Source organism: Phoenix dactylifera, chromosome 13 (genome assembly GCF_051530095.1).
Source record: "Phoenix dactylifera cultivar Ajwa chromosome 13, Ajwa_hap1_PhDact_Kaust_v1.1, whole genome shotgun sequence".
NCBI lineage: Eukaryota > Viridiplantae > Streptophyta > Magnoliopsida > Arecales > Arecaceae > Phoenix > Phoenix dactylifera.
Window position 1 is genome coordinate 7,539,872 of NC_143202.1, and position 15,191 is coordinate 7,555,062.

General features: G+C 37.8%; 1 protein-coding gene across 5 annotated transcripts in view; it reads right to left on the reverse strand.

Moving 5' to 3' along the window:
• Positions 1-14,983, reverse strand: part of LOC103722332 (calcium-dependent lipid-binding family protein) — a 151,061-nt gene extending 136,078 nt beyond the window's left edge. For 3 of the 5 annotated variants that reach the window (XM_088709930.2, XM_088709927.2, XM_088709926.2), the window contains exons 1-5: positions 14,709-14,983; positions 11,944-12,025; positions 7,401-7,504; positions 267-362; positions 106-153 (exon numbers count right to left, since the gene is read on the reverse strand). In XM_088709930.2, coding sequence (XP_088566056.2) covers positions 106-153; positions 267-362; positions 7,401-7,504; positions 11,944-12,025; positions 14,709-14,723 — 345 coding nt within the window. In that variant the 5' untranslated portion in view covers positions 14,724-14,983. The remainder of the gene's footprint in view (positions 1-105; positions 154-266; positions 363-7,400; positions 7,505-11,943; positions 12,026-14,708) is intronic. The other 2 variants (XM_088709929.2, XM_088709928.2) reach the window with 2 other exon arrangements.
• Positions 14,984-15,191: the final 208 nt, after the last annotated feature.

The following is a 15,191-nucleotide window of genomic DNA, read 5'->3' on the forward strand; positions in this document are numbered from 1 at the left end:
ACCCCACCATCTGATCCATCCATACTGAACCAGCAAAACGCTGATACTGGTATTACTACCAGTACTTTAAAGTTTAAGCCTTGTTGATAAAAGAATACTACATACCTCGATTTGTTGGAGTTTGGCTTGAAAGAGTTTTTCTCTGTCTTCCTCCTAGAAAAAGATAATAACTTAAGTTCCTATATTGTAATATATGGCTATTACATAATAGATAAAAAAAAAATATATTTCATCTTATATCGGATAAAAGACTTCGGAAGTCCTGCCTTGAGACTTTGTCGATCAGGAGCAGGGTGAGCAAGAACGAAGACACGGTCAATAAGAACCACCACGGGTTCTTTGCCAAGGCTTTTCCAGGGAACCTACATGCAAAATTTTAGAATTGAAATCCGGTAAGCTGAAATAAACTGAATATTTTCAAGCATGCAAAGATAACTACTAAAGTGCATAAAAGCAAATAACATCAGCATTAGAAAGACCAAGAAAAAATTGCAAATGTAATAATATGTGCACTCAAACCAAAAACATTATTTAGTCAATTAAATAATGTTATTTTCAAACAATTAGAGATCCATCATAATGGGCAACAAGAAGATATGGTACCGGGCGTACTGGTACCAGTGCTGGTGGCGTACCGACACTCGATACCCAGACATACCGCGTACCATATACCGTACCGATACTATGATAGTGTGGTACCAATACGGGGTTCAGTACCAGTACGGCGAACTTTGGTTTAGATACAACTGAAAAATGCATATGACTAAAGTGTTACTGACACTCAAACAAACATGAATTACTTACTATAAAAATATCAACACAAAAAATGACTGTTATTAAACAGCCACAAAATTCACTAGTATTTGGCAATGTGGAACAATATTACAGGCAAGGTCTGTTAAACCAGCCCGAACCGGCCGGTTCAGCACATATTGTACCGGTACCAGCCCCTATCGGTATGATTCGGCTATTTTGTGCTGTGTACCGGTGCGAACTAGGCCGGTTCGCACCGGCCCAAGCGCGGCTTTCCCGTGCGGCCGCGTGCGGGGAAGAGCGCCCACCACCAGGAGAGGCAATCCATGATTTAGATACGTATGCCTTCTCTAGCAGAGAATCGAAGCAACAGAGAGTTGACTCCATGCTGAAAAAGGATAAGAATAAAAATATGTGGCGAGCTATTGGATTCTGATTCCACTTCAGCCACATTACAACGAATGTAGCAGACAATACGTACTACAGATTTGTCATTTTCTCCATAAAAGCTGCCAGTCTCGGTGTAGATCCTCCAAGCCCGAAGGATATCTATGGTGAGCTTCTTGACAGCAATAAGAAGCTAAAGAAATGGATTGCCCTCTATAAGAGCAAGTGGCCCACATATGGACTGATCATGATGTGTGATGCTTGGACCAGTCCTACCAGGTGGAGCATCAACTTTCTAGCATACTATGATACGAAGACTTTCTTTCATAAGTCGGTTGATGCTTCGGATCAGGTGCATAACTCCATGTACATCCTCAAACTTATGGAGGAGGTAATTGATCAGGTAGGAGAAGAGAATGCCGTGCAGGTCATCATTGATAATGAGTCACAATATAAGGCCGCCGGAAGGATCTTGATGGAGCGGCAGCCACATATTTTCTAGACTCCATGTATTGCATATTGTATCGACCTCATGTTGATAGACATTGCAAAAATCCGTAGGGTGCAGCATACGATGGAGACAGCCCAAAGCATCACCATATATATTTATAACCATACCTAAGTCCTTTCACTGATGAGGAGGTTTGCATTAAAAGAGATTTTGAGATCAGGAGTCACACGGTTTGCTACCAACTACATTGTACTTGATAGCCTTCTTGATAAGAAAGCAATCCTACATCAGATGTTTGTCAGTGCCGACTGGCTGAAAATTAAATACGCCCAGCACGGTCCCAAAAAGAGCAGGATCGAAAACTTGATGACAAGACAAACATTCTGGCAGTGGGCCACTGCGATAGTGAAAGCTATCAAACTATTATATGAAGTACTGCGGGCCGTGGATAGCGAGAGATACCCCTAGATGGACTTCCTATATCACATGATGGAGAGGACAAAGGCTCAAATCATGGAGGCAAATCTAGCCCATGCCCAGAAGTATATCGACATCATTAAGCGGCGGTAGAACAATCAAATGGGTAGAGACTTGCATCTAGCAGTAAGCAAGAATATTGAAAATTAGACTGCTCCTGTATTTGTATAATTTTACTAAGACGATCTGCTCTATATGTAGCATACTATCTGAACCTCCGATTTCAGTACAGCGTACCTGAAATTGGTATGGATGACGAACTTCTGGCGGCTCTGCGTAATGTCATTTACAAGATAGAGTCTAATCCAGAAATTGCGGCCTTATATCTAGAAGAGATAACAAAACTTTAGTGGCATATGTAAGTATACCGATATCTTCTATTATTAATATAGTACAACACAGTTCTTTTTTGTAGATCAAATTATTTAGAGAGGGCAGCCACAGCTTTGGGCTTTCAAAAGGAAGTGGAGCTCAAGTATGCAGATCTTATCCATAGGGCTTTCGTCAATGTTGACGATGATCCTATGATCGGCTAGCTTGTGAGCCAGCAGCAGAAGCCAAAGCTTGACGAGCCAAGATCGCCTCCATGACCAGCCAGCTTCATAGCTAACAAGGCTAGAGTCAATGCAGAGCAATAGACTGAAAACAATATTTCATGTCTTCCCACAACTAATCAGCCGCAGCCATAAGAGAGCCAGTCACCTACTTTTTTTCTCGTTTGAGATATCCTCTCAGAGAGATGATCAAGAGATGCTCAAACGAAGACACTACGGTACCTGGTCGACTTGGTCAGAAGGGCGACATAGCCAGATAGAAAGGGGTATGAAGAATAAGAAGGCAGCTGCCTAGCAAACTAAAAAAGAAAAATAAAAAGCCCCAATGGAGAGTATCGAGAAGTCCGGGAGCAGCAATAATGACGGTTCTAGTGGTCATGGATCTGCTAGCTATAGAGAAAGTGGACAGAAGACCACTGCTTATGAGACACAGCCAGAGACTGATCTTTAATACACTGCATGCTACACAGAATAGAAACCACGATACACGATCTGGTAGAGCCCGCAAGGATACAATTGCATATAAGAAACAGACTTTTCGAGGTCATTCAGGATATGATGCAATTGCAGAAGACCTCGCACGTAGAGTAGAATCCATAGATATATTAGGTTTGGAGTCGTATATTATATCCTATTATCCGCAGCCACAATCTATGGCCCATATGGATACGGATATAGATATGGTGCATCTGAGGCATCTTCTGGCGGCTACTATCCTACGCAGCTCGAAGCATCTCACGGGTCGAATTTTGCTGCTAGCATATTCGGATGGGCTCCTTCACAGCGGTATTATCAGTCAGAGAACACCTCTCGGAGCTAAAGCTTCAGCAAGAGATCCGAAAGTTCTTGTAACCCGGCGCGCGTTCCTTATGGATTGAGCATACAAGACTACAACATCGCTTAGTTAGAGGGGTGGGTTGATCTACCTCTTTGTTATGCTGATGATCCAATCTACAAGAGGCATCACACTAGACCCGATTTTAGATATCCAACAATGCTTTAAAAGTATAAAATTGATTGTATCTTGATTTGAAAGTATTTTATATTATTCATTTTATGATTTGTATCATTTTAAAATCAATAAGATGCATCATCTAGCTTAAACCGAGATCATAGAAACATCAGAAAACATTAATAAAACATTAAATTATACTTAAATTTATAAAAAAAATAAAAAGAGAACTCCCAAAAAATTAAAAAATAGGGGCCAAGAATTGCCGAACTGGGCCAACCGGTTCGGTTCGGTTCGGTCCAAATCGGTACCAAACCGGACTGGGCGCCGACCGGAATGGTAGCCGATACCGGTTCGGTAATCCTTAGCACCAACCCTTTACCAAGAACTCGTCAACTTGTCTTTGCATCTCAGCTCGTTGCAAAGATGACATTCGATAAGTTGGTAGATTTGGCAAAGATGCTCCTGGAACCAAATAAATGGCATGTTGGATGCTCTTCATGGACGGTAATTCCTGTGGCAAATCATCACTAACCAGCTCCTCAAACTCTTTTAATAATTGCTGAATTTCAACAAGATCTTCATGTGATTCTCCAATCTGGTCATCCTTTACTAGTTTGCTAACCAAAGCATACATAACTCCTATTTCTCTGCTCACAACTTCAAATTTTCAACGCATAACAATCCATTAACCTTGTTGCTTGTGGAAGAACTAGCAGCTTCTTCTTTAACTTCTTCCTTAAAAGGATGCAAGGTACACTTCGTATTACCTCTATAAAATGAACAAGTATTAGGCTTAGTACGATGATCCATGTCATGATCATATAACCATGGTCTGTCCAAAAGAATATGACCAGCATCCATTGGAACAAAATCACACAAAGCTTCATCATCCAGTTCACCACCCATTGTAAATTTGACCAAGCATCGAGATGCAACTGGTATCTCATTTCCCTTTTTAAGCCACTTAATTTTGTAGGGACGAGCATGCTTCTCAGTAGGAAATTTCAGTTTTCCCACTGCATCTTTTGAAATAATATTCTCCATGCTCCCCCCATCTATAATTAGATCACACACCTTGCCACCACAAAGAACATGTGTCCTGAAAATGCTACATTGCCCCTAATGTTCTCCTTTGATTGTCACTGTCATCACCCTTCAAATCACCAAAGGCTTTCCTTGAACTGGATAGACATCAACTTATTCACTCTCATCAATATATTCATCATAAATAGGTTCTGGAGTCTCCTGTACTTCTTCAAACTCAGCTAGGTTCCCCCTCCACTGTGAACAGGCATAAGAGCTGTGTCCAAAACTATTTATTGCTCCATATCGCAGTATATTCTTTTCCTTATCACTCCTATCAATATTTGCTATGTTTCCCCCCGTATTAAGAAAAAATGATGAACTTAATTAGACAGTATGGTTGTACATCACAAAGATCTATGAGATGCTAGACAGGCTAGGAAAGAAGAGGGGAAGACTAGACGTTACATAGGTTTAAGTTGTGAATCAAGATGTTGGAAAAGCTTGCAATAAAAACAATTAGGTTTCAAGGATTACTGATAATGATTACAATCAATGTTCTAAAAGCTTATAGGAAGTAGATGGCCAGCCAAGAGCCAATTAGAGTCTAGCCACTAGATGGGCACCTAGGAAAGTGCCTAGAGTTAAGGCAACTCTACCAACAACAAAAATAAAATAAAAATCTAACAAGGATTTCTTGCACCATGTTCAAATCCTTGTTTGTTTGTCGCCATGCATACAGTGCATATAATGCAGCAAAAGAAAGTATTGTCAGCCCTGCCACTACCATTGTTACTAACATGCCACCACTGGATGTAGCAGCAACAATAATTAAATTTGCTACCATATTTAGGAAACATTGCTCTGCCCCCATATGGTAAAGAGCAACAAAAATGCAGAAAACAACAATGCTTCAAAATTAACAGTATGAAAACCCTCCTAAGTCCTAATTATTGCCACTACAAGGCAGCCTTGAGCCCATATCTGGAAGCCTAACATCAACCACAGCAGCAACTTCAATAACAGCAGATGCCACCCATAATGGCTGAAGCAACAATCTCTGCTCACAGCAGTGATTGCCAATAAAGAGGGAAGAAAAAACCCAAAAATTTAAGAACTTCCCAATCCAGGGCTGGCTGCCCTCTACTGCCAGCACCCCTTGGTCCTGCCACCACAGCTGCCACATGACCCTATTCTTCTCTATATCCACCTTTGCATTAGGATACAAGTCTTAATGAGCTTCTAGTCTAGGGCATTCAGGAAACAAATTAATGGATATTCAACCTAATTGATCACACCTAATCATGCCCAATCCACTAAGTCACAATATTCCTAGGCAGTTGTTTTAGGCCTAGTAGGCTATGTGGCATTCATATTGTGTTTAGACAGCTTTGAAAAGCCACTAGACCTAGGTGAGGCAGTCGTAATGTCACCATGCTTAAGGCAGATAGCTAAGCGGCAAAGCAAAACTTCTAGAACACCAGTTACAATGGACGTGAGCTACTATAGCAACTTATATCGCAATATGCTGGTCACAAAAACATGTTAGCAAAATGGAAAGGCTATTACATCCATATATGAACCAAATGCCGAAGCTCATATGTGATAACCTTGGCCAAAAAGAACACCAAGTGGCATCGAGAAATCTACACCATATTAAAAACTAGGAGTTTTAAGGTTGAGAAATACTCCCTTTTAATCCCACCAATCAACCTTTTTCACCAAAAGAACCTTGTTCTAAACCACAAGTCCCCTAGTTATCCACTTATACTTTGTAATATCTCCAACCTCGAGTAAACTAAAAATGTTAACAAAAATATATGTTGACCCAAAGGTTTAATTTTGATGATTGCCAAACTTTTGATTATAAGTACTAACAGTTTGACTTGTCTTAGAAATAGGAAAGTTGAGTTTTGTAGAGAGCTCAATGAGTTTGAAAGGTTAGAGAAGCATGGAAAAGCCTAGAAAAACAAATCCCAGTGTTGGAGAAGTATTTGAAGTGTTTTAGAAGCTTCTGTAGTGAAAGAGTGAACCCCAGGTACAGACTTGCAAAACTCGACCCTAGAAAACCACAAGCAAGAAAAGAGAAGACAGCCATTTTCTGATATCAGAAATCTATTTTATAGTTTTTGTTGTTTTTGTTTACATAATTAAAAAATAGAAAAACATACTTGACAACCAGAAAAATAAAAACTCGTGTGGGAATGTGTTTTCTTAGCCATTTTATTGACCTTATTCATCTACTAAACCCATAATTTACATGTTACACATATAAATTTCATACATACGTATGGTTCATAAAAACAATGATTCACTGAAAATGTTATAAAAATGTAACAACATTCTAATAATGCATACTATAAAAATGTCATTCAGCAAGGGGGCTGGAAAAAAAGTACAGATGGGAAAGAGGAATGGATGGAGGTGGGAAAGAGAGGGACATTGAATGAACCAATCTAGCATGAGCCCCAATTGCACTAGAAAAGACAGACCTAGAAAAAACAGAGAAAGCTCTTTAAAAAACTATTAGCCAGCTTTCACCTTTTTCTCAGTTTTCTATTTTTATTAAAAAAACCGAAAAATAGAATCAGAGAGGATGCCAAACAGACCCTTTAGCTTCTAGCTTTGACTGATAGATTAATGCAACTTACTTAGGACTGCAATTATGCAAAATTTCATGAACAAACAGCCATCTCATAACAATTTAATGAAATCGCAAATCAAAAAAATATTTCATGTATGTGGGTTATGAATTTCAGAGCATGCATAAGATAGAAAGAACATGCAATTATTAAAGTACCTTTAAGGTTATAGTCCCAACAAAGCCAGCTTTGACTGTGACGGGAAGCTTCAAAGAATTCAGTGCCTCAGCTTTCAACTTCAAGTCTTTTAGAACAACATCACCTTTTTTATGAGAAAAAGTTTAATAAGAAAATTATAACATGAAATGAAATGACCAAGTTAATAGGAAACTGCTTTAATTTTTTTCAAAAAAGTGGTTATATACACTAGAATAACATTTTTATATTTTACTCTATTAACAGCCATTAAGTAAAGATGAAAGATAGTATACTGTTCTAGTTCGGCATTAGAAGCAGCAACAAGAAACATGAATGGTGCATCATATAATACTTCAGTGACATATGAGCATATAGCAGGGTCCATCCAGTGTATACCATAGCTCAAATAGGTTTCTCCAACTTTCATTCAATTAAGCAAGCAAAAATCACCATACAAATTAAGTAGCTCAAATAGGTTGCTTCCGCTATATTGATTTATGAGTTTAATATAAATTTAACAAGCTAATAATATATTTTCTCTTTTTCTAATTGTTTATATGCATAGTTTATAACTTATGTTAAAATGTTAAGTTGAAACTTGAAATAGTTCAAAAATCTGGTTATATAACATACATGAACCAACTATGGTTAGCATTATTGGTTCGATACCCGTACTGTTGCCATAATAGTCAATATTGGCACGGGTCAATTTGTGATACCAGCACTTGGTAATGCAACCCCCCTTCCCCCACCAGGTACTGAGTATCGATTTGCTACTAGTACGGTACAATATGCCAATAACGAGTGGAATAGCTCAATATGGCGAGCCATGGAATCAATTAATGATTAAATGAGTTTGTCTAAGTCCACCCTCCATTGCTGTAGTAATTGTATACCCTAGAAAACCACATAGGCAATATGTCGGTCTACTAAACTTGTTCACCTAAGCTATTTGACAACCACAATCAAAAATTGGCTACAAACTTTAAGGACCAAGCAATACTTCCACAATCAAATGTCTATGTAACACGCCTGCATGATGTATTTGGACCTCTAGCTAGGTGATATATTCAGCCTTATTCAAACTCTTGGTAAGGATTTCTATGGATCTCTAGCTACATAGTATATCAAGCCTCAATCAAACTATCAACAAGGAAAGATATGAATGCTTAATTAAGTGGTCTTTGTGGACCTCATGGATTTATGTGGCTTCTCTATCATAGCAATAAGCATCAATGTAGCCTCACTTACATTAGCAATGAGGCTTTATGCGACCTCATCCAGTTCAGTAGTGAGGATATATGAAGCCATTTATACATCAATGTTGAGAATGATTGACCAAGTGGTATTTGTGCACCTCGAAGATTTATGTGCCCTCTCTTTTATAGAAATAAGCATTAATGTAGCCTCACTTGGATTAGCAATGAGGCTTATGTGACCTCATCCAGTTTAGTAGTGAGGATATATGTGGCCATTTATACATCAATGTTGAGCATTTATAAGGACACGAGGCTATACATACACTTTTATAAGAGAATACAAAACTACATAAAATATGAGTCTTTTATGAAATGTAAAATTATGCTTTCCACATTTGATTAGGAGAAATTATTCGACTTACAATCTTGTACATTCTTTGGACCCTTTGCTAATCTCGTCCTTCAATTCTTTATAACATCATATTTCATATTGTGAAATGGTTTTTCGATGAGCTTGTACTCAAGCTTTCCAGTGATAACTTGACCATGTGTTTCTTTTAAAGTCATTTCTTTTTTTTAGTGGACATTAAATTCTTTGACCACGGTAAAAAGGTTTACTTATTGAACTATGTAGCTCAATCCAGTTATTTTGTGCTCTTCTCAAAGCGAGTGGTGAAACATATATCGGACCAAGTAAAACAAAAGGCTGTACATTTTGGAGTAATCTTTGGATCAAGTGATTTTTGAGGAGGCATCAAAAAAACAATTTTTCAATGTTTTGTTAGTGCCATTTAAGGTTCACGATGCCAGTTGTAGTATCCATACCCATACCCAACTGGTATAGTGTTGGTAGGGTCCAGTTCTTGGTATTGACGGTCGATACAAGAGGCAAACCAAGTATTTTGATTCATGTCTTTTTCAAACTATTCGATGTATTTCGTTTGCTACCGACATGAGTAGATACACCTGGTGCGGACCAATATGCAGTAGTACTACAAATCATGGTGTCCTTCAAAATATAGTGTACAAAAAGGACATCTTATGTTTCTAAGTAGATTTTATTTGAGAGTTATGGATTATAGTACATTTGTAGTGATGCTTTTTTCGATCATAAGTGTTTCTTTTAAGTAAGATTGCCCGAACCAGACCAACCACCTGGTTAGGCCCATACCAAACTGACTCGATGGAGAATCGAGTCGGTTCAAGTATTAAAATCGGAACCGGCCCCGAACCGACAGGAACAGGTCTCAAACCGGCCACAAAGGGCCGAAACTAGACCGAACTGGTTGAACCGATCGGAACCGGCCGGTACCGTTTAGAACCAACCGATTCCATTCGAACTCGATGCGAACCGTCTGGTTCGCACCGAGTCGCCCCAATTTGGAATCGAGCCCCTCTCCTTTTCTTTGTATTAAAAGAAGATGTTGGAAAGGCCCGAGGCCTTTTCAACATTTCTTCTCTATAACTCTAAATGTCTCTCGGCTCTTTCTTCCCTCCAATTTGCAAAATCACACCGATTCAACGCAACTGAAGAAAAATTCAAGCTTAATTAAGGTGTGCTTCATCCCTCCTATCTCATTCTCTCTTCTTTCTAAGCTCCAAAAATAGCTCGAAATTTACAAAATAAGAAAAAATCATACTAAAATTTTTGATTTGGACTTGATTTTATAATATGGTCTAGATTTATGAATGATCTACACGATGACATAAATATTTTTAATTTTTCGATTATATATAATTTTTAAAAATTAAAAATATACTTTTAGATTAAAAAATCAAAAAATCAAAAATCAAAAAAATCAAAAAAATCAAAAAAAATATAAAATCAGAAGCGTATTTAGGGGCAAGTTTACTCAGATTCAGAGACTAGGAGCGCGTTCTTTATAGGATAAACATACAAGACTACACCCCTTGGTTAAAGGAGTGGGCCGATCTGCCTTCTGACTATACTAATAATTCAGATATCTACGAAAGGCATCGCCACTCGACGAAATTTTAGATATCAATATGTATGTTGTATTTTAAATATATATAATTAATTGTATTATTTTATATTTTTTACCACACTAGTTGATTTTAGGATATTTCATGCTTGCAGCATGCAACACCTCACTAATTATTTTATGTTTTGTATCACTTTAAAACAACAAGATGCATCATTTAGGTTAAACCGAAATTATAGAAATATCAAAAAAAACATTAAAAAAATATCAAATTAGACTTAAAATTATTGAAAAAGTTGAAAAAGATTAATTACCAATTAATTAAACTTGAAAAACTCAAAAAAAAGGGTGTGCCGGTTCGAAACTGACATGTCCAAGCATATCATGTGTCGGTACACTACCGGTTACCAACCTGCCCACCGACCGATATGAGTCCCGATACCGATTCGGTGGGCTTTGTTTTTGAGGCTTATTAAACTTTCATGTTACTTTTGATTAATTATAATCATTATAATTAATCAAAAGTACACTATCGGTTACCAACCTGCCCACCGACCGATATGAGTCCCGATACCAATTCGATGAGCTTTGTTTTTGAGGCTTATTAAACTTTCATGTTACTTTTGATTAATTATAATCATTATAACTCATGATTCGAACAAGTATGGTCTCAAGCATGATATATATACCACTTTAAGAGACACCATTCTAGCCAAACAAATAAATTTTAAAAGACTACTCTAATAACTAGTACACAAGGTAAAAGAAGCAAGAAATGAAATCTACGTCGCCATACCCACTACCCACCAATCAGACCAAACATCACAATGGCAACTTCAATGACCTAAGAGTTTGAAGTTAACTAATTTAAAAATTATCATCCCTTTACATTATAGATGCAATAGGATCATGTCTGACTCGTAAAACCCAAAGGTTATGAAATATGCAAAAGATCCTTTTGGCCTTGAAAATAGTTCCATGTTCTTCAAGATATAATATCCACTTTGCAAGCAGGGGTAAAAAAAGAACCACTGATCAGCAATGTGAAATGAACATCAAACCAAAGGCCTTTAGATGAGCGAGGAGCGATCGAGTATGCTCTTCCGCGAGATGTTTCTTTCCTTTCTCAGTTTGTTTGTTTATCTCACTGGAGTTATGAAGACAGAAGCATTTGTATTTTATAAAAAAAGGATAAAGAGTAGAAAGATTAAATTTTAAAAATATGCAAAAGAACAAAATACAAATAGAGGTTCATATACAGGAATTAGGATAAAAGGTGGCATACAGTCTGCAGGCTAACATGTTTGGGATGACACAGAGCATCCACATATATAAAACAACATCGATGTTGCATATAACCAGAAAGATGCATAGGGAGAAAAGAAAAGTGAAGCAACTACTGTAATAAATAATGTACAGACCTTTCCATACACTTATTCTAAGCGCTTCAATTGAAAGTCCTTCAACATATTCTCCCAAATATTTTCGAAGCAAATACAAGACCTATCATGAGAGAGATGTCAAGCATCAAATTTCACCAACAAAAGGCACTAAAATATTATCTTCCACCACATCTAACAGCATATAAACAGAATATTGAAACCACGCGAAGTTTCAATGCCATAAACAGTAAACTAGTCAATTGTAATAGATAGAAAGAGAGGGAGAAACAAAAGAGGGAAGAAGAAGAGAGAGAAATCAGTTGCACATATATATATATATATATATATATATATATATATATATATATATATATTGCATCTATGACAACCAACTCATGTACCAGACATTCAGAGAAAAGCAAAACTTTGTTGTAATTTTTCTTCTCCAAATGCAAAATCAAATTATGTTGAAGATCTAAGAACACACACATGGTTGATATCTTAAGCAACCACTCACACTGGCTGTTTTAACATTCAATAATGATATGCATGATGCTAGAATAGGGGATAGTGTTGAAAGAAGCTAGTCTAATAATGACCTCCAACATGATTAAAATGAACTTTAAAATATTGTGACATCCATGTGCATGCACCAAAATTGTTTTACACCACTTATTTGGTTAAGGAGTCCTGCCTAGGCACAAAGGCCACCACACTACAAAAGCAACTAAGGTGTATGTCAACTCTAAATAAGATCATCCAAGAACCTATATTCTACTTAGAACTTATCTGGGTTATATAATGTTCCAAGGCATAACTAAATTAGTTGAGCTTCATGCTGAAACACTGTGTAGGCCACACTAGTTCAGAAACTCAAGCCATTCACCAAGTACCAGAGATCTTGAAATACATGTAGACTAATTCCAGCAGTCCGTATAGTTAAAAACACTAGCTTCAAAAGAGAATTTTGTTACATTACCAAAAAGGTTTCATTTAATAATCATTTTGATCCATAGGAAATAAGTCTCCAAGACATGGAGTTAAGCCAGAAAAATGTGGAATTTGGGCTGGAAGGAATGCAATTTCCAACTTTTGCCCTTCCAACTTTTGGTTTGCATAACAAGTAACAGAATATCAATTCACTGGATCACCATTCCCTCTAAAGAAAGTAATTTTGGTTCCATTTTAGATGGAAGGAATCATTTCTATTCCTATGGAAATGAATTAAATTTTTGTTATGACTTAATTATGAGCGTTTATGATACAAAGTAAATTAACTAGTAGTTTAAGTTAGACATTTATTATGCATGGAGTGTCTAACACTTTTTTTAATAATACCTGTTAAATTCAAGGTTTCAATGGCACCCATATCCCCAGATAATGGGCCCACTTCAAAGCCATTAATTTCCATTAATAACACAAATAAAAACTGCTATTTGCACAAACTTAGATTGGATTTATTCAGGAACAAAATATTAGTTGTTACAACGACCATTTTTCAGCCATTATAACAGAAAATAACAGATAATAGTTAACACTTAAGGTGTACCATAAGAGGCCATGCTAAAATAACAACAGATCAGCTGTACTTAAGAAGGGGCCCAAAAGGCTCAAAGAGACAAATGCCACATCTGCATATCATGTGGCAATGATTAATTTGAAAATAAAATCATAATAAAGCATTTTTGGTATAGATTAATCAGATCTGCCGGTTTTGCCATAATCCAAATGCCAAGAAATTCTCTAGATTCTCCTTTGACCATAATTGGAAGAACATAAGGCACCTCTAGTAGAGAGGACCATGAAATCTACCATTTTTGTCAAATCAAAATTATTGATTTATGAAGAGGTTGTTTCTTTCTTGATATTTTCTTCTCTCTGTCTTCTACTAATTTGTGATGATCTCACGAATCAAAAATATCATGAGGGGGTATAATTTAGAGGTCTTCTTTAGTAAGGATGGAGATGTTAAGCCCTACAAATATTAATAACCCATGTATTGGCCCCTTTAGAGAAATGGAATTAGATTAGGCTTATTTTCCGCAATCAATTCCCTAATACAAGTTGTGTGTTATTTTTATTCATACTATCATACCCACTCAGGTTTTTGGGGACAACAATTCCTGACTTAATGAAGGCAATGTGATCGTTGTTTCTGAGCATTCTCATAGAACATGGAGGTAGGATTGCTTTGGCATTCACCCCCTTCCAGACCCAATCTGGCCATCTTCTAAATGACCTCCTTGATAGCCATATCTCAGGATCCTAGCTAACATCATGGAGTTCAACACTGTCACGCACTCAAGCTCTGCTTTAACCAGTTAAGATACATATTGTATGCTTCATTTGGAGTATGCAACCATGTTCCAAACAGTAATTTTAATTAATCAAAAGAAATATCTGCTCTAGACCGCACGGCAGACAGGACTGAACCCCACAAGCTTCCAGTCACACTAGAAAGGCATAAACTGTAGGGCAGACTCTATGCTCTCTATGCAATGCGAAGAAATCTAAAACTACTTCCTTAGGCTATCATCACCAACATCCCGATACGAAGGTTTATCCTGAAGCAAGCACGCGACTGACCATAATCAAACGCAAAGTCTAAGCAAAATACCCATCAACACATGGCATATAACATCCGAAATTCAAAAGAAGCATATCGTCCATTGAATGGGGAAACTTATTCATAGAATTCATAGAAGCATGATACAAACAAAATATTTCCTCTTTCTGCTTTCATCTACGAAAATATCCCAATTTAGTGACCAAAACAGAAGCAAGAAGAAGGACAAGAATCTTACGTGGGCCTCAAACATCTGGCCACCGCTATCGGATCGAATCGAAGCGATCTGTCAAGCTCTGAGGAGGACTTCCGCACCCCAGCAGCCGATAATGGCCACGGATCAACGATCGATCGGCAAGGAAGAGGGCGGTGATGATAGGGACTCGGATTCCGGCGGCGAGGAGAGCTCCGCGCAGGGAAGGGAAGGGAGGGAGGAAATGGGGGAAGCGGACACAAAAAATCAGCCGACGGGAGAGAGATGGCGGATCTTTCGGGGCACGGACGAGCGGCCTTGGTAAAAAGGCAGACGGATTCCATTTAATAACCGACTATGAAGCCGGTTCGAATCGGGTTGATCGACCAGATCCGGTCCATCTGTGCTGTCAATAGATTATAACTCGGGTTCCGGGTCGATCGACCTGATCGGGCTCATCATAACTCGTAGCTAACCGACCCAAAAAAACAGCCGGGGCTCATTTGGTTCGCGGAAAATGGATGGAGG